At 37.0% G+C, this 22,658-nt stretch overlaps 4 protein-coding genes across 4 annotated transcripts; 1 reads left to right on the forward strand and 3 right to left on the reverse strand.

Moving 5' to 3' along the window:
- Window positions 1–964: 964 nt before the first annotated feature.
- On the forward strand, window positions 965–6,390 carry LOC110791634 (uncharacterized). The gene is made up of 3 exons (XM_021996403.2): window positions 965–1,596; window positions 4,414–4,749; window positions 5,872–6,390. Exons 1-3 carry the CDS (start codon window positions 1,312–1,314, stop codon window positions 6,373–6,375), a joined length of 1,125 nt encoding a protein of 374 aa, XP_021852095.1. The 5' UTR covers window positions 965–1,311; the 3' UTR covers window positions 6,376–6,390.
- A 1,247-nt stretch (window positions 6,391–7,637) lies between these two features.
- On the reverse strand, window positions 7,638–8,322 carry LOC110791613 (uncharacterized). Its single transcript, XM_021996366.2, has one exon. It carries the CDS (start codon window positions 8,210–8,212, stop codon window positions 7,709–7,711), a length of 504 nt encoding a protein of 167 aa, XP_021852058.1. The 5' UTR covers window positions 8,213–8,322; the 3' UTR covers window positions 7,638–7,708.
- A 951-nt stretch (window positions 8,323–9,273) lies between these two features.
- Window positions 9,274–12,445, reverse strand: LOC110791625 (acidic leucine-rich nuclear phosphoprotein 32-related protein). The gene is made up of 2 exons (XM_021996391.2): window positions 10,957–12,445; window positions 9,274–9,863 (listed from the first exon to the last, which is right to left on the reverse strand). The coding sequence occupies exons 1-2, from the start codon at window positions 12,145–12,147 to the stop codon at window positions 9,537–9,539; spliced, it is 1,518 nt and encodes a 505-aa protein (XP_021852083.2). The 5' UTR covers window positions 12,148–12,445; the 3' UTR covers window positions 9,274–9,536.
- A 1,751-nt stretch (window positions 12,446–14,196) lies between these two features.
- On the reverse strand, window positions 14,197–22,316 carry LOC110791624 (uncharacterized). The gene is made up of 3 exons (XM_021996390.2): window positions 21,827–22,316; window positions 21,423–21,638; window positions 14,197–14,648 (listed from the first exon to the last, which is right to left on the reverse strand). The coding sequence occupies exons 1-3, from the start codon at window positions 22,094–22,096 to the stop codon at window positions 14,580–14,582; spliced, it is 555 nt and encodes a 184-aa protein (XP_021852082.1). The 5' UTR covers window positions 22,097–22,316; the 3' UTR covers window positions 14,197–14,579.
- Between the last annotated feature and the right edge of the window lie 342 nt (window positions 22,317–22,658).

The following is a 22,658-nucleotide window of genomic DNA, read 5'->3' on the forward strand; positions in this document are numbered from 1 at the left end:
AGAGGACACCAAAAAGGTTATTACGTTAATAACCTCATAAGTCCCTTTATAGAATAGAGATTATTTTAACCACGAGGGCTTGTGTACAATAATATACGGAGTAACTCACAAGTTCAAATATTCCTTTCCCATTTATAATTTGTATCGCTATTATAACTCATTCAGAAAAGAAAGAAAAAAAAAAAAAAGGAATATTATGAAGCTTTGTATTTAGACCTGTCAAACGGGTCGGTCGGGTCGGGTTGTAAAAAATTATTTTCGGGTTCGGGTTAGATCGGGTCGGTCACTTTCGGGTTAGGGTTTACAAATGCTTGTTCAAGACCCAGAACTTTCGGGTTCGGGTCGACCCAACGGGTTGAGAGATTTTAAAACGCGCATTATATTTTCATTAATTTAGGTGATAAATATACAAAATATGGGCACAAATTAACAAATTTTCCTACATAAGTTTATATTTAGTCAAATTCAACCGTAAAATGGCGTATAATTCAAATTAAAATCATATTGCACACAATAATAGTAAAAAACAGCGTGTTTATTATGCTTAAATTTTCTCATAATCGCATTTATTACTATAAATACAACGATTTTCAATCGGTCGGGTCCAAAACGGGTTCGGTCGGGTTTTGACCCATTACTTTTCGGGTTGCTCGGGTTCGGATAAAATCGGGTTATGGGTAGCAAAATCTTGTTCAGGACCCAGTATTTTCGGGTCGGGTTCGGGTCGGTTTTCGGGTCGGGTCGATTTTTGACAGGTCTATTTGTATTGGACGTGGGTTGCGCACCAAGTGTTTGACAAAATGGGAAGCTCAAATAGTCAAATTCCACCCATGGAAATTACAAACTCTACAAATAAGGGGAGCCTTAATTTCACTAGTTGACTTTCAATAAATATTTTCCCGCAAATTTATTTATACCACCCAAATTAAACCAAATTATCTTTTTTTGATTTAATTTCTTCTTCCAATATGAAAATCATTTCCCTTTTTTTTTTTTTTAATAAGTATGTATTAATTAGCATAAAAATTTAATTTAACCAAATGTGCATGCCACTTTCTTTTGTACATTATTCAAACGATAACTTTTTTTTCATGATCAACCACTCATTCATTTGATTGTTGTTGAATTTTGTCTTTGAATTTCTTTACCTTTTTTTTTCATTAATAAAATAGTCATACGACATTATTCAAACTGGAGTATAACTTTTTTCATGATCAACAACACATTCACTTGATTGTTGTTGAATTTTGTCTTTGAATTAATTTTTTTTTTCATTAATAAAATAGTCATACGACATTTACAATAACACTGATGAGGAAATTATGTCCGAATTTCGACAAGGAAGATGCACTCGAGACGATTCTCGAGGTGCCGATACCGGAGGAGATGTTCAACAACATGGGCAACAACGTTGCGTTGCGTTGTCAAAATATGCAACATTGGATGAAAGCTCAGGCGTCGGAAAAGTGGTCGTCGCCGGTGATTCTTGGCCGGATTAATGAACTCCGGTTCATTCTTTATCATATTGGTTCACCACTTATTCCTCTTCAGGTTCACATTGACAAGATTAGTCGTCCAGTTAGAGATAGTTCCATTGTGAGTTTGAGTTTTCAATCCATTCTTTATTATCATGTCACCTAATTACTAGCCACATTCCTTACTTTGCAATGTTGTTATATACTAACTGTAAAGATCATTATGAAACAGATCGAGGTAGTATACGTGATCTAACCTGATCTAAAGAATGCGACTTTTGATTTGCCTAAGGCATTAGCAAAGTGGCGGAGCAGGATTTTTGAATCGGGGTGTCAGACATTTTTTAATTGGGGTGTTCACATGTTAGTAAAACATGTATTTAATTTGTATCAATTTACTTTTTTTTAATAAATATAAGGTAAAAATGTGTTTTTTTACAAAATTGGGTGATCGGCGGCCCACCCTTGAGTCCTTGACACCCCCTGTCTCCATAACCGTTAGCAACCTTTAAAGTTGATCTTCAATGGAGATTTTGCTCTCTCTGTGTTCAACTTTTGGCAGGCCTGGGCATGTTTGATATAAATTTAGGAAAGGATACAGATAAGAAGAGAAAAGGGTAATGTCAGTCGATATCATTATTAGTTGTTTGGTACTACACTACTACGTACACCTTAGAGAAGGAATCACTTGAAAGTTGTAACCAATTGGGCTTGGGGGGGGGTAAATTTTTTGTTACTATAGGGTTAGGAGAGGTGAAAAATGGTGGTAATGAAAATAGTTACGTAATTTCATTTCCATCACTAAAAACTCACGGATGATGATAAAGGTCGCAAGTTGCGACAATATTTAGTTGTCGCAATCTTACGTGTCGCAGTTTAATTGGTACATATAGGCGACACGTAAGCTAAGAGTCATCATAATATTTTTACTATCAATGCAATATTTTTACTATGAAAATATGTAAATAAGGTAGTCGGTATAAATAAGGAAACAAATTAGAATATTAAGTTTTTCCTAGCTTTTTTTGAAACATTTAAAATATGATATATAAATTAAATATTTTAGTTTCCTGTTTAAATCATGACACATAAACATGTCATGTCATCATTGTGACACGGCTTAAAGGTCGCATGTTGCGACCTTTATCATTTTCGAAAACTCTATACCAAACATGCTCCAAGTCAGTAGTGTGTTAGCAATTTTTCGGCTTCATTTTGAGGAATATGCAATGCAATAATTCCTTTTAACTATGTGGGATGTGCAGTATCTATATATTGATGACTAGGGTTTAACATACTTCAGATAATCAGATGTGATTTCTTGGATGTTTTAGAGAGAAATTTATGTTATGTTGATCATTCTGTATCTTCGTCATTGAGGCTGCAATTTCATTTTCGCCTTTAAATGGACATATTAGCAATAGTGTTTATTTGGTTGATAAATAGGTTTTCTAATCTTAAGCTTAGAGTGAACCTAGATGGTAATCTGTACTTAAACTTGTTTAATACGCGTAGTTTGTAGCCTATTTACGTTTGTACCATTTAACCCTTGTTAGCTTGCTCACCAACTTGTATCACTCGTCTTTCTTCTTATCTTGTATGTTTCCTCGTGGTTCGGATTCATGATTTTGGGGGCATATATTTGGGATTGGGAATGAAGAAAGTTTCTGTATGCACTAACCCTGAAAACTCTGCTTGAAGTTCAGTATACTGAACTGTAATTTTGCCATTTTGGTGAACTTTGGGCAATTACTTTGTTGTTCAAGTGTGTTCTCCTGATAATTTTTTACCATTCAGATATGATACCTTGCTTTATCTTGGATTTTCATGTATGATAAGTAGCTTATTTGGTTTCAAATGCAGCAAAACATCTGAAGTTCAGTAAAACTGAACTGTAATTTTGATGATCTTCATGCATTTCTTTGTTGTTTAAGTGTGTTCTCCTGATAAATTTTTACCATCCGGGTATTCTGACACGTACTTTTCCTTTTTCTTCCTACCTTGCTTTATCTTGGGTTCTCGTGTATGATTAGTAATGTTTTTTGGTTCCAAATGCAGCAAACATCAACTGCAAAGTATCTCTGCTTGAAGTTCAGTAAAAACCAAACTGTAATTTTGCCATTTTGGTGAACTTCAGGCACTACTTTGTTGTTTAAGTGTGTTCTCCTGATAAAACTAACTGTAACTTTGATGATCTTCATACATTTCTTTGCCTTTTTAAGCGTCTTTCAGTATTCTCCTGAGAAATTTTTACCATCCAGATATTCTGATCTTGGATTCTCATGTATGATTAGTAATGGTTTATGGTTCCAAATGCAGCAAAACATCATCTGCAAAGTATCTCTACTTGAAGTTCAGTAAATCTGAACTGCAATTTTGATGATCTTCATGCATTTCTTTGTTTTTCAAGCTTCCTTCAGTTTTCTCCTGATAAAATTTTACCATCCGGATATTCTGATCTTGGATTCTCATGTATGATTAGCAATTTTTTGCTCTGAATGCAGCAAACATCAACTGCAAAGTATCTCTGCTTAAACTTCAGTAGAACTAAACTGTAATTTTGGTGATCTTCATGCTTTTCTTTGTTTTTTAAGCTTCTTCTGTTTTGTCCTGATAAATTTTACCATCCAGATATTCTGATACTCTTTTTTTTACCATTCAAATATCATACACCTTCCTTTATCTTGGATTCTCATGTATAATTAGTAACTTTTTTTTGGTTCCAAAATGCAACAAACATCAACTGCAGGTTGATTCTGAAATGCAGCATGAAGTTCAGTAAAACTGTAAAACTGAACTGTGATTTTGGTGATCTTCATGCATCACTTTGTTGTTTAAGTGTGTTCTCCTGATAAATTTTTACCATTCAGACATCATACACCTTGCTTTATCTTGGATTCTCGTGTATAATTAGTAACTTTTTTGTTCCAAAATGCAGCAAACATCAACTGCAAAGTACATAGTACAGCAATACATTGCAGCAACAGGAGGGCAAGCAGCAATAAGCTCAATACAAAGCATGTGTGTAATAGGACATGCTAAAATTGGCGCGACTGTTTTCCATTTAGGTGATCAAATTGTAAGGGGAAAGAACACCGAAGAAGTCGGAGGATTTGTACTTTGGCAAAAGAATCCAGATTTGTGGAGTTTAGAATTTGTGGTTTCTGGGTGTAAAGTTTTCTCAGGAAGTAATGGTAAGGTTTCTTGGAGGCAATCATCAAATCAACCTTCTGTTACTACTGGTTCTCCTAGACCATTGCGCCGGTTTTTACAAGTAAGTTAATTACTTGAATACTTAGTGGAAGCAAGCAATCAACAATGTAGTTGCTCTTCCTTGATATTAAGGGGTTGTATGACAATTGCTTGACTTGTTTGACTGGCTGTTTGTGTTCGCTTTTTATGTTGGTTATTTTACTTGGCTGGTTTGACGGGTTGTTTGTGTTGGCTTTTTATGTTGGTTGTTTTACTTGGTTTGTTTGACGGGTTGTTTGTGTTGGCTTTTTATGTTGGGTTATTTTACTTGGCTTGTTGGACGGGTTGTTTGTGTTGGCCATTTTACTTGTCTTGTTTGACTGAGTGTTTGTGTGGCTTTTTATGTTAGTTGTTTGGCTCTAAACTTTCAAAAAAATGTGTTTGGTAAAGTTGAATGTTGGCTACTAAGATAGTTGTTTCATACAAATGTAAATAGTAAAATGAAAAGCAAACAACCAAAAAAAAAAAAAAAACCTACTTTTCAGTGGCGTTTTCTCTTGCCTTTTTATGTTGGTTGTTTGTGTTGGCTTGATTGGCTGTTTGTGTTGGCTTGATTGGCTATTTATGTTGGCTTGTTTGACTAGTTGTTTGTGTTGTCTTTTTTCGTTGGTTGTTTTACTTGGCTTGTTTGATTGGTTGTTTGTGTTGGCTTTTTATGTTGGTTGTTTGACTGTAAACTTTCTAAAAATGTGTTTGGTAGAGTTAGCAGTTGCTACTGGGTGTTTTCACACACAATGTAGTTAGTAAAATGAAAAGCCAACAATCAATGTGGAAAAATTACTCTTACTAACTTTTGTGTTTTGGCGGAAAAACCATCTTTTTAGCCAAGGAAAAATGCACTTAATTACCAAACAAATATATTGGTTGTTTGACCTCTTGAAAAAACCAAAAGTCAATGAAAAAACCAGCAAAAAGTCAATTACCAAACATGCTCGAATACTGAGGTTATGTGCACGATAGGCCTCAGGTTCATATCCACTCTCCTCCATTTATAATTTAAATTGCTCTAGTACCTCATTCACACACACACACAAAAAAACAATGTATTGTACTTGCTTTCCTTGATGTTTCATGCATGATCCTTAATCTTTTCTTTGCTTTTGGCTTTTCCTTGATTGTTTGATGATCCTTAATCTCTTTTCAGGGGTTAGATCCAAGAGCAACAGCCAACTTATTCATAGATGCAATATGCATAGGAGAAAAAGTCATAAACCATGAAGATTGCTTCATCCTCAAACTTGAAACAAGCCAAACAACTCTTGATGCACAAAGTGGACCAAAATATGAGATCATTCACCACACTTTATGGGGCTACTTCAGCCAAAGATCAGGCCTCCTACTCCAATTCGAGGACTCGAGAATGCTCCGGTTGAAGAACAACGTTGACAACGACGATGGAGACGGCGTGTTTTGGGAGATAAGTGCAGAGTCATTCATAGAAGATTATAGGTATGTTGATGGGATTAACATAGCTCATAGTGGTAAAACCTCTGTTAGGGTGTTTAGGTATGGTGAACATTCAGCTAATCATCAAAGGGAGATTGATGAAACATGGAAGATTGATGAAGTTGGTTTTAATATTTGGGGTTTGGATCCTGATTTCTTTTTGCCACCAAGAGAATCACAAGTTGAGGCTTCAGCTTTTTGATCTTTGGTCTAATTGTCAGAGATTTTTGTTTTTTGTTTTTGTTTTTTTTTCGGAGTTCGTAGAGAGCTATAGAGGACGGAGATATAGACGGGAATTCGATCTCAAGTTTTATGGTATTATCCATTTACCCTTCGTCAAAATCCACTGGTTTTTGTGTTTGTTACTTTGGTTATCAAAACGGGGTTCATAGGGAGCTATAGAGTACGAAGATACAGACGGGAATTCGATCTCAAGTTTTATGGTATTATCCATTTACCCATCATCAAAATCCACTGGTTTTGTGTTTGTTACTTTGGTTACCAAAACGGAGTTCTTAGAGAGTTATAGGACGAAGATATATACGGGAATTCGATCTCAAGTTTTATGGTATTATCCATTTACCCTTCACCAAATTCCACTGGTTTTGTGTTTGTTTCTTTGGTTACCAAAACGAGGTTTATAGAGAGCTATAGAGGACGGAGATATAGACGGGAATTCGATCTCAAGTTTTATGGTATTATCCATTTACCCTTCACCAAAATCCACTGGTTTTGTGTTTGTTACTTTGGTTAGCAAAACGGGGTTCATAGAGGGCTATAGAGGACGGAGATACGGGAATTCGATCTCAAATTTTATGGTGTTACTACCCATTTACCCTTCATCGGGTAACTAACTAACTAAGTCGAAATCCACTGATTTTGTGTTTGTTACTTTGGTTACCAAAACGGAATTCGTAAAGAGCTATAGAGGACGGAGATACAAACGGGAATTCGATCTCAAATTTTATGGTATTACTACCATTTACCCTTCACCGGGTAACTAACTAAGTTCGTCGGAATCCACTAGTTATGGGTTTTTTACTTTGATCACCAAAAACTGTACATATTTAGCAAGTTTGATATTATTCCCAATTTTGACTACACTATTGCTTCTATGATGAGAGGAGTTAATTTTTAAGAATTTAGAGGTGTATTGTATGAAAAATTAACTTATTTGTCGGCGTAAATCTCATGGAAAATTTGCCAAATACAATTACACAAAGTAGCCACTTTTGCGTGTTACAGCCTTAATTAACTTCTTTGTCAGTATAAAAATAATTCTACCGTAGTCGTCAATTACCCTAAATATAAAAGATCTTAGCCGTCCATTTTTAAATTGGTTAATTTGAACCCCTTAAATTAATTAGACTTAATTTACTTTTAACATTGTACTCCATAATTCGCAATTTTAAAAGTTTAAGGTTGTAATCAGCAAAACTCAACAAATTGTCCAACTTTTAGACATAGACAAGAAAAATATAAATTTTCTATAAATTATTAACTTAGACATTAAATTGATCATTACACACATGAAGTTAGCCAAAACACTGGTCTCCTGGTAAAGGTCCAGGGATAGAACCATTTTCCACAAACTGTAATCCAAATACTACAATAATAGCAAGCAAACACAAGTATGACAAACCTTCAACAGCACCCAACAACCCGAAAGGCCCGTTGGGTAGACCCGAACCCGTCTTTGTCTTTGTGTACAAAGACCACCCTATTATTCCCAACACAACCAAGTAGCTAACCCCCTCTAATGCCCCTAGTGACCCACCGGGCCCAGGAGGAAGCCCACAGCCCGTAACCTTCAAGGTATAGAGGGACCATCCGATCACCGGAGTTGAGATTAAGCCACCAACTATGGCTAGTTTCTCGGCTATCCCGCCGCCGTCTTCGGTGTCGTTGCTGGTGTTTTTTGCCATGGCTACCACCTTGATTGCTTTTGAACGTGGTGGTGGATTGCTTGTGAATAGCCCATTGCGGGCTTTTAGTGGGCTGGTGAGGGTGGAAAATGATGGAGATAACAACAACAACATAGCACCAAAGTTAGCACAACAAGAGAAAAAAGGGAAGAGAGAGAAACCACAAGCTGTGGTTTGATGTAAAAACCTTATCTAATAAAATGCATATGATTTTAAGCTTTCAAATCGGATCTTCGGTCGGTTATGGATCAGACCTTATTAGTTCTAATCTAATCGCATAATATTTTGTGCGGGATCATTGTGTTCGAGTGCATAAATCTTTATTCCTGGGTCAATTAAGTTTTTGTCGGATACTCAGGCAGTCAGATGTCAGTCAGATCGGGTCAGTCTTTGACAATCTGCATATAGGGGTGCAATTCGGGTCAATGGGTCAAGTTAAGGTTTGATTTCAGATCGATTTCGGATTGTGTCAAAAAATAGCAGAAATATTATAAAACTTAATATTACTACAAAATATGATAAGTGGATCATATCGGGAAGGGACGATTTCAGATCATTCGGGTTTGATCAGGTTGGGTTAGGATTTCTCTCAGTAACTTCTTGTCGAGTTTGAGCCGGATTATCAGGTCAGGTATTGTCAGCACTGCCTGCATATGCACATTACATGACCACATGCAACCCACCGTCAATAAGGCTTGGATTAGCCCAAAGGCCAGCCCAATTAAATACAATTGCAAAAGGTCCAAACGTGATCCGGCCCATGCAAGAAACCAAACTTTCCCCCATGTGAGTAACATTAAAGAATAGACTAATGACATGATGATAAATGATTGATAATACAGTTTTAAAAGGCTACTTGTACATGGTTTAGGGAATAATAAACCAAATTAAACAAGCTTAAGACAAGGAGAGAAAATGAGTGAGTAATCGAGCACGCGAGCATAACGGAAATGACCAAAATACCCACAAGAAAGAGTGACATTAACAAAGAGAGAAAGAAAGCATCTTAAAAAGAAAGCAACCTTTTTTTTATACATTATGATATCCTCCAATTGAAAAACTGCTACAAACAAGTCATAATCTGGTTCCTTCAATCCTTCCTACTATAAATTTTTTTGGGAGGGAAAACAAGGACAAATCAAACTAACCCTTCTCATTTAACTGTCATTCAAATATAACCCAAACTAACGGCTATTTCATTGAAGGGAAAAGGGGGGCAAAGAACCCATTACTAACCACTTTTTAAACATCCATTTCGAAAAAAAGAACCAGATAGTTTTTCTGAGTTTTCCCTCCTAAAATATACTCTGTTTTTCCAACGAAAATAGTCTAAAAACCTCTGTTTAAAACTTCTGCCTACCAATTGACATATACATTTTAAGGTTCTCAATCACCATGAACGAACCTACCAGCAAAATCTTTTTTTTTCCCCTTTTTTTCATGGACGTTTCTTCGAGGATGGCCTCCTTTCTGCATCATCAGAATCAGAATCGGAATCATCATCATCGTCGTTGTTGATAACAGCGTCGTCATCATTATCATCTCTCTTTCTCTTTGTTGTTGTTTCAGAAGAAGATGGTGGTGCCATGACTTGCCCTTCTCCAAGATCATCTTCGTCATCTTCAACTTCTTCGCCTTCAACAGCTTCATCATCATCATCTCCCTCGTTGATGGCTTCCACGTCACTGTTTTCTGCATCTTCTTCTAATATTGGCTGTCTAACTCGTTGAACCAAGTAGCCTTCTTCTCCCTCTTCTTCTTCTTCCTGCCATGGCAGTAAAAAAAAACACAGTTCATGAGCAAACATAAGCAAGAAATTATGTACCGATTCAGCTAAAAACTAAAAACTACATCTGGATACACAGAAAAATAGACAAGCAGTTGAAGAAGAAAAGAAAACAGAATACATAATCAGAATGGCAAGAAAGAAGTAAATTTTCTCAGAAAAAAGAGTTTGAAATAACAGTTACGTATGATGTAAAACCACAGAAATAAAAGGTATAATTAAGTTACTGATATACAGAAGCAACAACATAGATTACTGATACAAGTCCTTAATCAAGAAGCAAAGACCAACTTATGCAATGAAGAACCAAGACTAACACAGACATATATGCGATTAATCATTGAGAAAGAAAGCTGATAATACCATTTAAAGGGTCAATATAAGCTTAAAACTTGGAAATCAAACCATGAACCAGTCACACAGTTCTAACCATCGGAACAACACTCAAGAAGAACAAAGAGCTTTCATGAAATATGGAACATCCAAAAGTAGAAAACTACATATAATGCAGCCTAAAAATGACCGGCATAATTTCAAACACTGCTAATTGAACTAAGCGAAAAGAAGAACTCAAGAATGAATACATAGGAACCGCATTTCCCTCCAAATGTCCAAGTTTAAAAGCTCTGTAAAATAGTAAAACTCTGAAGCTCTAAGAATTCAAACAATAAAAAGACTGGTCTTTTTTTATCAGAAAAAAGGTACAAGTATTAAGAACAGCATTTCCCTCCAAATGTCCAAGTTTGAAAGCTCTGTAAAATAGTTAAAAATCTGAAGCTCTAAGAATTCAAACAATAAAAAGACTGATAACATGAACAATTACAGCTTCCACATAAATATTTGGGAAGAATGCAAAACTGCAAAAAACACACTACACACAGGTCAAAACCGCCATAACTAGACAGTAATCGCATGCATCAAGGAAATTCCAGCAACCTCGTATAGCTTAAATACAAAGAACAAAAAATCAGCTGCACGTCGAATCAAATGATCTAAAACCCACACTACACAATTTCAGAGGAAATCAAGCAAATAATGAGCAACAACATAAAGGGTTATCAGTGAATTATACCTCATCCTCACCCTCATCATCATCATCATCATCATCTGAATCTGAATCTCCTTCATCTTCAACATCCAACTCCTCTTCTCCAGTCTCACCATTATCATCTTCATCATCCTCATCTTCCCCTTGTTCATGGGCATCAATCTCTCCATCTGTGCTAATCAATCTACCAGTAGTACTCTCTGGCTCAACAACATTAACCTCATCATTATCCACCTCCTCAACTTCATCCTCTTCATCATCATCGTCGTCGTCATCGTCATCATCTTCTTCAAACTCCTCATCAACATCATCATCATCACTATCTACAATATCATGAACCTCAACCACATCTTCCTCCTCCTCTGCATCATCCTCATCAATCTCCTCCACATCTTCTTCATCCTCACCCTCACCATCATCATCGTCGTCATCACCACCATCCACCTCCCCAGCCGCCTCTACTCTAAACCCATTCTCTATACCATGATGCAACAACCCCCCACCACCATTCTCTCTCCTCGCCACCTCCATCTCCGCCTCCTCCTCGTCGGCGTCGCTTTCCTCATGCTCATCCACATCAACAATCCCATCGCCGCCGCTACTATGCCCATTCGCCACCGTATAACTCGTACCGACGCCGTCCCCATCTCCATCCCCATCAACTTCCCCACTCCCAGGATCATCCTCTTCCTCCTCATCTTCTTCCTCCTCTTCCTCATCATCACTCTCAAGCCGCTCATTCTCCTCTGCATCCATCTTATCCAAATACTTCAACGACTTAATCAACCCAAAAACCCTAGCCCTATAATCCTTAATCCTAGTAACAGGACACTCATACAAATCAAGCGACACCAGCTTCAACTGAGCTAATGGCGCAAGATCCTCAATATACTGAATGCGATTATTCGACAAATCAAGGTCTCGAAGCGAATCAAGACCCGACCCGACTAAATACTCCAGACCCGAAGCGATTCGATTATCCGATAGTATCAGCTTCTGGAGACTTCCAAGACGAGGAAACTGCTCAAGCGATGACACACCTATACTAGCAAGAGAAAGATGCTGAAGGTTCTGGAACTTCTCTAGAACTGACGGTGCTGGTAAACGGCCGTGAAGACACTTAACAGCACCGTCTAGGGTTAGGCTTTTCGTTGAACCGTTATCAGTTTGGCCGTCTAGCGCCGTTTCCACCGCCCTCTCCCAGATCTCGTCCATTCAACTATTAACTAATTTGCTGACAAATTTAAACTACAAAAAAAATACTCTCATAAATTAAAATTTTAACAAAATTTAATTCAAAAAATTCCCCCTTTTTTTCCAGAAATTAGAAAATCGCAAACCCTAATTTTAAGTTCTGTGTGATTTGTATTCAAAAACCCTAAATTTCTGGGTTTTTGTGTTTTTTTTGGAGGGGAGCAAGAGGATGATGGTGTTATTTGAGTTTTTTCTCTCTCTCTAAATTGTTTTCTCTCTCTAAAACTCTGTTGTTTTTGTTTTCTCTCTCTAGGAGATAAACCCCAGGAAGAGGAGTGAGAAGATGATTTGTTGCGGGCCGGGTTAGGGTTTGGGTAGGGGGAGGATGGCCGTTGGATTGGAATTGGAGCGGATTGGTGACGTGGAGAAATGAGTGGTTAGGATTGAGAGCTGGTGTGTTTGTTTCTCCAGTACGTCGATTGGCTTACGCGTCATCTGGTGGGTAGTGGAATGGTATATCGCCCTTGTTGTTCGTGTAAACTACGGGAATGCCACTGTTTCATAAAATATAGTGTTACTTTGTTCCGTTCTTTATTGATCTTCCTATTTTGACTGCATATATCGATATAAGCACTTATGAAGTACTCCGTATTTGTCAATGCACATTTTTATGCACTTTTTTTGCCATCAACCGTTTTAATTTCATATTAATAAAGGTATAAAACGTTGATATTCTTAAAGTACTCAGTAAGACGAATCAAACAACCATAAAATACATTTTTGTTTATGGAGTATATTGCAAATAATTACTCCGTAATAGATTATCTTTAACACTAAATAGTTGCAAGATTGCAAACCAAAATAACATCTAATAAATAGGGGGAGTAATGCACAATAAGACAGGGGTGTGGAGATTTTTCTTTGTATAAGGAAGAAGAAAAGGAAATAATAGGGTACAAGCTAGAGTAATTACAAAGTACATATCTAAGCCAAAGGGAATAACACGTCCAACCTTACTGATTCTATTCATTGCTCAGTTTGTTTCGAGGAATATGTGAGGAATATGTGAAGCATTTTCAAGTTTAAAAAAGAAGCAATGATGTTGCAAATATCAGTGATGATATGACTTATTTGTCAAGGAGAAGACCAAAGACTCAAAAATACATTGACAACTGGAAGATTATCACCTTCAATATGGAGTCTGAAAATGTAGCAATCTCAAGCCAGGATGACGGCGCGGCGGAATAGTAATAGGCCCCACAATGGACTATGTAAACCAAGTGAGGAGATGTATTGCAAAACCAAATCGAAATAATGGTTGAGCGGATTTTAAGGATGTACATTAACTTTCACAACGTCGTTTATTCCACTTTCTCGCCCCTCGCAACGAGGGAGTACGAGTATATAACAATGATGAACGAGCAAATATAAGGTGTTTTGGTAAAATCGACAAAGGGTAAATGTTGTTTATTTATGAGTAAATGTTGAACATAAAATAATGGTTGTAAATCAAAAGTTTGCGACAAAGTACTATAGAGGAACATAAATAGTGACACATTTTTATCGATTTGAAGCTTATACTTTCACGGATATGGAAAATTCAAGCAAATAGATAGTGAATTGATGCAGATTCAAGCAACTTCCATGGAACATGAATAGTGAAGCATTTTTATCGATTAGAAGCTTATACTTCCCCCAATATGGTAAATTTGAGCAATTAGATGGTGAACTAATGCAGATTCAAGCAACTTCCATGGAACATGAATAATGACGCGTTTTTATCGATTTGAAACTTATACTTCCATGGATATGGCAAGTTCAAGCAATTTGAAGCTTATGCTTCAACATATATGGCAAATTCAAGCAATTAGATGGTGAATTGATGCAGATTCAAGCAACTTCCATGTAACATGAATAGTGACACGTTTTTTTTTTAATCAATTTGAAGCTTATACTTCCACGGATATGGCAAATTCAAGCGATTGGAAGTTTATGCTTCCACATATATGGTAAATTCAAGCAATTAGATGGCGAATTGAAGCAGACTTAAACAACTTCCATGGAAGAGGGTAAAGTTTAACAACATTTCAATATCCACAACTTTCACAATTCGAGATTCGTGGAACACTGAAGTAAAATATGCATCTAAAACACTTTCTTATCTTACAATATGGTAATTCTTACAGCAATGAAGAATCAAATATAAATGGAGCAAAGTTTTCTTTCATTTTATATCTATATAGTGATAATCAAAACTTGTAATAATTATATTCCAGTTAAGTTACATATTGTGCCTGTGGTAAAGAGGATCAGTTGACCATCATAATAAGTTCATGGTATGCCCTGGCAGAAAGTTGCAGCTTACTAGCAAACCTCTCCATAGGCAAAAGCAAGTGTATAATGAGTTGTTCGTACGTTACTTAGCTTCACATACCGCGATAATGTGTCTGTTGTCAACTAATTCCCGATGCAGTTGCTGTCTTTCTGATTTCTGCATGCTTAAGACTCAATGCTTGAGCACCCTGTTAGCACAGCAACAACAAGAACAAAAATGGGTTATATATTTTTATTAAATCTACATAATTGTGTATGCTATATAAAAGTTAAAAGGGCAATGAGTTAATCAATTATTTCACCACTGATGAATTAAGAATTTAAGATGTTATTTATATGAAATAAAATTAATTAAAAGTATATGGAGAGTCATGCAAGATTTTTATTTTATTTTTTAAAAAATAAAATCAGAACTTCAAGGGTAAATAGAACAACTAAAAAAGAAGGAAAAACATATAAAGTAAGAAGATGACACGTGGCAAAAAAATTCATTGTGTTTTAAAATATTAGTATAAGATAATGAATTGTTATCCCGAAAACCATCAAGGCGGGGGATCGGGGGAGGACGGTGAAGATCAAGTTTTGTTATCCCTGGTGTAGTGAAAGATCACACAAATGCGGCTCTCCACAAACATTGGACAAGCTAATAGATATTCCAGGCTACTTACTGTCTTTCAACTTGTAGAACGGTACCAAAATGGAAAAATCCCACCCCCACTATAAACAAAACCAGCCAGAAAACAAAATAAAATGAGTCTTGATAAAAGATCATCAAACAATTTACCATACTAAAAATGTCCAATGGCATAGGTTATAAATGTAGGAGATGACAAAAACTGGCTGACATTCTTTTGGGCTGAATAAAACAACATTAAGCAACCATATAGCTCCAACTATCAACGATATGCATCAAAGGAACAAGACACAGTCATCAACAGAAACACAGATACATGTTTCTCTATGCATGCATCATCAATGTTTTCATAGAATTCCAGACATCAATGTTCCCTTTTAAACCATGTTTGGAATAAGGAGTAATGCCGCCTGTACTTGAACTTCCAGTTCCAATCGAAGCATATAGATCCGTAAATGGATTTGTATGGATAGCTACTTCAGTCGTGCTCGTTGTTTCTCGAAAGTATCTTTTTTCTGGTAACATGCTTAACCAGAAATTTTGATGTTCAAGAATCTTCATCCACCGATGCAGAAAATGCTCCAGTTTTCCATTCTCAAGCAAAAAGTTTATAGACAACCGATCGGCACGGAGTGATTCCTCGTGCTCAAAGATGAGCCGATCATTCGTTAAGGACGGTTTATAGATCATCAAATTCCCACAAATGGAATGAAAAGTGAGTCAATTTGGGGCTAAAATAGGGAATAAGTGGATGGGTTTACATCTTGGTTGGGGTTACTACTCCCACTGTACCTTTTGTACTGCCCCATAGAGCATAGTTCACTTTATTATAATTTGGGTGTAAATTGTGCGCATGAGTTATTAAAGTGGGTACATTAGGGGAGAGAGAGAGAGAGAGAGAGAGAGAGAGAGAGAGAGAGAGCAAGTGAAAAAACTTACCATTAAGGTATGGTGCAATTTCAAAGGGACACCCCAAAAAGAAATATGAGGCAATCATAAAGGGACGGAGGGAGTATTTACTAGGAGGGTGGAATATTTACTCTAGGTAGGGGAGCCTGTCACCTAGTTTATATACACCCCCTAGATGTGCAAAAACACGCCAAGGGATAGAATTGGGTATGCAGTTTTTCGGAGGGAAGTTGGAGTTGTGGGATATTGAGGACTCAGCCACGTTTTCTGGGCATGTGAGATGTAGACCGGAAGCAATGGTAAAGAAGGTGGGAGGTTGTATAATGGAGATTTCAAAAGAAGTCGGGAAGGCTAAAGATGCTTAGGGTGGCGGGAGTTAAAAATGACCTCAAGAAAGTGGGTTTGGAAGAGCGTGTAGCACTAGACTGAAGCTAAAGGAGGAAGATGATCTTTCTGGATGAACACAGTAGATAGATTCTTGGTTCATGAAGTAGACCTACTCGTCTTAGGAATAAGGCTTTGGTTTTGTCGTTGCTGTTTACACCCCCTAACTATATTATACTCCACTACAGTTTACATCCAACAATAAATACCACTCCCTAATTAACTCTCCCTATTACAAAAAATGGCCTTAATATTTTTTCAAGTAAATGTCAAGTTTGACGGCTAAACAGCTTAAGGCTTAGTTCTAATGGCCAAGGTTGGTGCAATCCACATCTGGTACCAAATCTAAGTGCAAATCACCCAGCACCAGTTTGTAACCTGGGAAAGATAATAGCATAATGTTTTTTAATGCCAAATAAGCAGACTTTTAGTTCTTTCACACTCAGGTCAAGTATTATTTGTGTGAAGGCAAACAAGATTTGGGGCTCATTATCTACACCTGACACAAGAGAACTTTGTAACTGTAAGAGGTACCCTGCTTAGTTTAAGCCCCTTCTATAAAATTGATATGGGCTTAAATGATTCCAAATCCATACTACTTTTTGGTCAGTAAAACAGTTAGTTTTGAGGAAATAGACACCAACTGGAAGGCAGGTTTTTCTCATTTTTCCATTTCACGGAACCACAAGCTGGGAAAGAACAACCCACCAAGGGTAGTTGATGACAAATCCACAATACCCATGACTGTGAGCATGCCCTTTCCTGACCGCCACACCCACCACTTCCTACGAGGTCTAGCTAAGGTGGTAGGGAGAAAGAGAGTGAAAAGGGAAGGATATTTTTTCCTACGAGCAAAACAATCCCGTTCTCAATTTCAACTTCAAGCATGTGTTCCTAAGAATCATTCATTATGTACATATTTGCACTTACAAAGTTTGGAAGAGCTGGAGATTTTGGAAAATATCCAATATATAACATAGTTACCACCTACGAAGTATATCTCTACCTATGACTCTATTTTGCATAACCAAGGACTAATTTATGCCAGCCATTGATGATGGTAATCTTGCACACAAGAAACAAGAGCAGAAACCACTTAATACATCAAGCAGATATGTTTCTGAAGTGATCAAGCATATTATCCATGATGGTAGACAAAGCCAGACAAAAAGTAGTTTGTAGTGTCCGCTGTTAGAAAACTCAGGTCCTTACAAAAGTTACAATCTTTTAAGTAATCCCGTTCCCCAAAACTTTATGTTACCCATGTAGAAGGATATGGAAAGAAGGAGAATCGGTAGATCTCAAAGGAAAAAATCAAATAATCATTGACAATGTGTACAAGCCGAATTTTCGCGCTACCATGATAGTTCATACTAAACTTTATCATTACTTAATTTGATCACTTACGTTTTCATACAGTTAAAAATATATGAATAAAGTATTCCTGGGAAAATGGAGATTTAATCCCCCCCCCCCCTTCCCCCCACTCTCACACACACACAAAACACCCTAAAAAAATAAGCACACAATAGCCACACATGCATCCTTCACCAATTATTGGCCAACAAATGCATATGGAGCACAAGTGACTCCTTCCTGACCGCCAAAAAGTATTGCTAGAAGCCCTAGCATGCTTAAAGCCTACATAAAAGGCCAAACCTCCATACGCAATGCTTTGTAACCAAGGGCTACATAATGGCTTCCTCATAGCAAGGGTAGTAACCGTAGTATACTAGGTTATATGCTTAAACTAGCAGTGAAACCAAGAAATCAACCCTCTTTTCCACCAAGATTGTCAAGAGTTTGGCATCACTCAAGTATACCAATGAACTCGTCAACCAAATCAAGCATCAAGACAAACCAGAACTTATTTCCCTAAAATTAGGCCCAATGCTCACACCACAGATTTTATCATAGCAAAATAAATAAAAAATCCTTTCCAAACTATAAAATGGCACACTATTTTGCATGCCATAAGTACTTATTTCTCATCACGCACATGAGAGGATCCCTACCAAGATATTCAAAGCAGGTTGGTAAACATTTGTATCCAGTCTAGTAAAAGGTTTTAAAATAAACTGAACTAAGCAGGAGTTTATGAATGAGAGTACTATAATTTTAGTAAAATGCTTGGAAATTGGCAGCCACAACAGATTTACTTTACACAATAAATGATAATCCCTGAACTCTATAAGTAACCAAGGCAAAGGTATTTCAGTTGTCACAACATGGTTTTATAAACAATCTATAAGGCTATAACTAAGGAACAGACAACTTTCCTAGTTTCCTCTCAAAAATAAACGACGATAGACAATTCGAGACTTATAGTAAGATCCATAACTTGCTCTTCATCTTTTCCTTTCATATCTACTTCCACCCCCCTCCCATCCTATCCCACCCCCCTGCCAAAAGAAAATAGATGAAAAAAAGAGGGGACATGGACATCACTGTATGTTATTCTTGTTACATTATCTCAACACTGTCAACAAACTCAATTCAGAGGTAAAGACTAAAGAATAAGAAGCTTAACGAGTGAATCAAAAGTAATCTGAGATCTAACCCCAACTTTCAGAGATTTGTAATTCAACTTTTTGAATTTTTTTCTTAAAACAGTTCTATAATCTACAATCATCTTAATTGCAATAAGACAAGACCAGTACTTTCCCTAACCACATTATGACACCACTTTGCTTGCCTTCCCATTGGGTAAATAAGTTACTTTCTGAAAATTAAAGTTATCATAAAATATCAGCAGACACATGATATATATCAACTTTCCAGCCTCCTGGACCAACTTGAATACTGCTCGGAATGGTTTATAAACGGAAAAATCAAATCTTACTAAGAATCGATATTATTAAAGCGCCAGAAAAGCACTTCATAACATGACCATAGAGGCATAGACAGCCACATCAAACATGAGTCTGCTAGTGGGTATAATGTGCTTACTGGCTTTCCAAGAATTTAACCTACAGCAGGGAGGGTGAAAGAATATAACAATGACATGTAGCACTATGTTTGGATAAGAGGAAATGGAGAGAAAAAGGAGGGAAGGAAAAGGGTGAGGAAAAACCGAGCAAGTTCCCTTGTTTGGATAAGGGGTCGGGGAAGGAAGACGAGGGAGAGGGAGAGATTCATTAACTCTCCTTTAATAAACACCATCTCTCCAGAATTGGAGACATTTGTAGGGGAAATGAAACTTCACCTTCCCCTCCCCTTCCTTTCCCTTCTATCTAGATATCCAAACCAAGTGTAATCGAATAAAAGGGAAGCATGCTGGATGCCTCTTGCATATGGCAACTGACTGGTCGATGCCAAGAGTTCTACCTTCCAGTCATCTAAAAACATTGATCACCTATCCAACCAGAAAAAACTATGTAGAGCTATAAATAAACGATTACCCAATAATTTGAGCCAGGAGTTAACTCAACCCCAAATGAGACTAACCTACTCAAAAGCCACATGTTTAAAATGCATCACTACAGATGCAAAAGCCACATTAACTCAAATCAGAACATAGTACCAATAAGCATCATAACACAAGGAAAACAACCCATACACTATAATCTTGGATGGGGTACCAACTATCCAAGACCTAAGATAGAATCTCATCTACACCAACGTCAATTGCAACCAGAAAAAACTATGTCAAGCTACAATGCCTACAAATAAACGATTACCCAATAATTTGAGCCAGGATTTAACTCAACCCCAAATGAGACTAACCTACTGAATAATTTCATCAAATTTTCCTTTTCGAAAACATCTCCAAGCAAGCTATTCTACTCGAAGTTACACATACCCATCAACATAGCAGATATACCATCCTAAATTTGAATGGCACAAAAGTGTCAATGAATGAACTAAATCGCACACCACCATCAAAAGTCCCAATACACTAAAAACAACCCAAGCATACACCTTACACAATTCACAATATTCTACCCTGTTTGAGTGTTTGGTTATTTCTTATTTAAAGTCCCTCTATATCCTTGTGAAAGTCAGCCTCACTCTGTATTCGGTAAAAAGCCGCCCCTCATCATACATACATCATACATACATCATACCTAAAACTAGTGTAAACAATTTCATATACGCCAATCCATAATCCTATCACCTTCTAAAATGCATCTCTACAGATGCAAATGCCACATTAACGCAAATCAGAACATAGTACCAATAAGCATCATAACACAATTACACAAGGAAAGCAAACCATACACTAGCTAAGTTGGTTAAAATCTTGGTTGGGGTACCAACTATCCAAGACCTAAGATAGAAATCTCATCTACACCACCGTCAATTGCAACTCCCTATGCACCAAAATTAAACAAAACAAAAACCAAGCAAAGCACACAATATCAGTAGCAACTAGCAAGCAACACTGACCGTCAAGGCGTCAATTGATGAATAGGAGGCGGATCAAGATCAATCATACACACATCCTACCTAAAACTAGTGTAAACAATTTCATATTCATCAAACCCATAATCCTATCACCTGTTAAATGCATCACTAAAGATGCAAAAGCCACATTAACTCAAATCAGAACATAGTACTACCAATAAGCATCATAAGTAACACAAGGAAAGCAAACAATACACTAGCTAAGCACACAATATCAATAGCAACTAGCAAGCAACAAAGACTGACCGTCAATTGAATAGGAGGCAGATAAAGATCAATCATACCTACATCCTACCTAAAACTAGAGAAAAGAATTTCATATTCAGCAAACCCATAATCCTATCACCTGTTAAAATGCATAACCAAATATGCAAAAGCCACATTAACTCGAATCAGGACATAGTACCAATAAGCATCATAAGTAAAGTAACACAAGGGAAAGCAAACAATACACTAGCTAAGCACACAACATCAATAGCAACTAGCAAGCAACAAATGCATCAATCACTAAAGCTGCAAAAACTACATTAATTCGAATCAGAACATAGTACCAATAAGCATCGAAAGCAAACAATACACTAGCAAATCACCCAATATCAATAGCAACTAGCAAGCAACAAACACTGACCGTCAATTGAATAGGAGGCGGATCAAGATCAATCGAACGAATCGACATCTTAGCAATCTCAGTAACAGCAGCCTCACGAGCTCCAGGCACATCAGTGGTCATATCCTCATACGCAGCCTCGAAAGCCTGCTGCCAAAACCTCGGCAATCTCATCCTTCGACTGTTCGTGTACACATCCCACATATACTTCACCACCTTCTCCCTCTCCTCCATCTCCTGCAAAATGAAATGTTACGATATGGAATTAATATGGAATTCGTATACTAGCATTATACTGATATAAATAGAGTTGTTATTGAGTTAGAATTAGAATTAGGAACAAGAAATCCCAAACCCCACAAAAATTAACACAAACCCTAGATTCAAAAACCGAGGAGAGAGAGAGAGAGAAAAAGGGTACTCACCAGAACGTCGAGATCGTCCCTCAGAGGAGTGTCGATGTCATCGGAGAGGCGGTTGAGGTTTCCGGCGGACCACCGGAGCGTGACGGTGCCGGTAAACATGGACCAGAAAGCTAGAAGTAAAATTGCAGCAAGTGCCCAGAATTTGTAGCGCCCTTTGCCGAAGAGATTGACATCGGAGGAGGTGTCTTTTTTGGTTGATGAAGTTGCTAATGTTGCTGATGATGAGTTTGAAATCGACGTTGTTAATGGAAGAGAATCTTCATCTTTCATTTTTTTTGTTTATTATTGATTTTTTTTCTGAAGATTTGCAGGAAATTTTTGGTGGGAATTTGAAATTGTTGATTTTCAGATTGTGTTTTAGAATTTGTTGTTAGTAAATCGAAAGGTTTTGTTGCGTGATTTCAGCAAAAAGCAAGTGAGCTTTTGAAACGAAGGAATTCCAGATTTGGGAGTGATGGAAGGGAAGAGGACAGTTGATTACTCGATCTAATTTAGCCCAAAATGTTTAAAAGTTATCCGTTGTAACATAAAATATATTTATCTTAATCTATAGAGCGATTTCCGACAATAACGCTAGAAAATGATGAAATTTCCAAAATGCCCCATAGGTTGTGTTAATTCTCATTCTACCGTCCACACGTAAGCAAAAGTTACTGGAAAAATAATATTTCAACCGCTAATTCAAATGACGATTTTGTATCGAAGTAAACCACGGTTCGAATTGGCAGTCATACATAGCAAACCGCAAATTCAAATGGTGGTTTACTTGTAAAAATAATTTATTAATTAAATATATTAAAATGCATTACACACACGCGCGGAAAGATAGTGT

Source organism: Spinacia oleracea, chromosome 3 (genome assembly GCF_020520425.1).
Source record: "Spinacia oleracea cultivar Varoflay chromosome 3, BTI_SOV_V1, whole genome shotgun sequence".
NCBI lineage: Eukaryota > Viridiplantae > Streptophyta > Magnoliopsida > Caryophyllales > Amaranthaceae > Spinacia > Spinacia oleracea.

Coding starts and splice junctions, on each gene's coding strand:
- LOC110791634 (XM_021996403.2), top strand. CDS start 1,312: ATGAGGAAATTATGTCCGAATTTCGACAAGGAAGATGCACTCGAGACG. Junction 1,597..4,413: donor CAGTTAGAGATAGTTCCATT/GTGAGTTTGAGT, acceptor TCCAAAATGCAG/CAAACATCAACTGCAAAGTA. Junction 4,750..5,871: donor CATTGCGCCGGTTTTTACAA/GTAAGTTAATTA, acceptor ATCTCTTTTCAG/GGGTTAGATCCAAGAGCAAC.
- LOC110791613 (XM_021996366.2), bottom strand. CDS start 8,212: ATGTTGTTGTTGTTATCTCCATCATTTTCCACCCTCACCAGCCCACTA.
- LOC110791625 (XM_021996391.2), bottom strand. CDS start 12,147: ATGGACGAGATCTGGGAGAGGGCGGTGGAAACGGCGCTAGACGGCCAA. Junction 9,864..10,956: donor ATGATGAGGGTGAGGATGAG/GTATAATTCACT, acceptor CTGCCATGGCAG/GAAGAAGAAGAAGAGGGAGA.
- LOC110791624 (XM_021996390.2), bottom strand. CDS start 22,096: ATGAAAGATGAAGATTCTCTTCCATTAACAACGTCGATTTCAAACTCA. Junction 21,639..21,826: donor GGGACGATCTCGACGTTCTG/GTGAGTACCCTT, acceptor TTCATTTTGCAG/GAGATGGAGGAGAGGGAGAA. Junction 14,649..21,422: donor CGCCTCCTATTCAATTGACG/GTCAGTGTTTGT, acceptor CTGTGCTAACAG/GGTGCTCAAGCATTGAGTCT.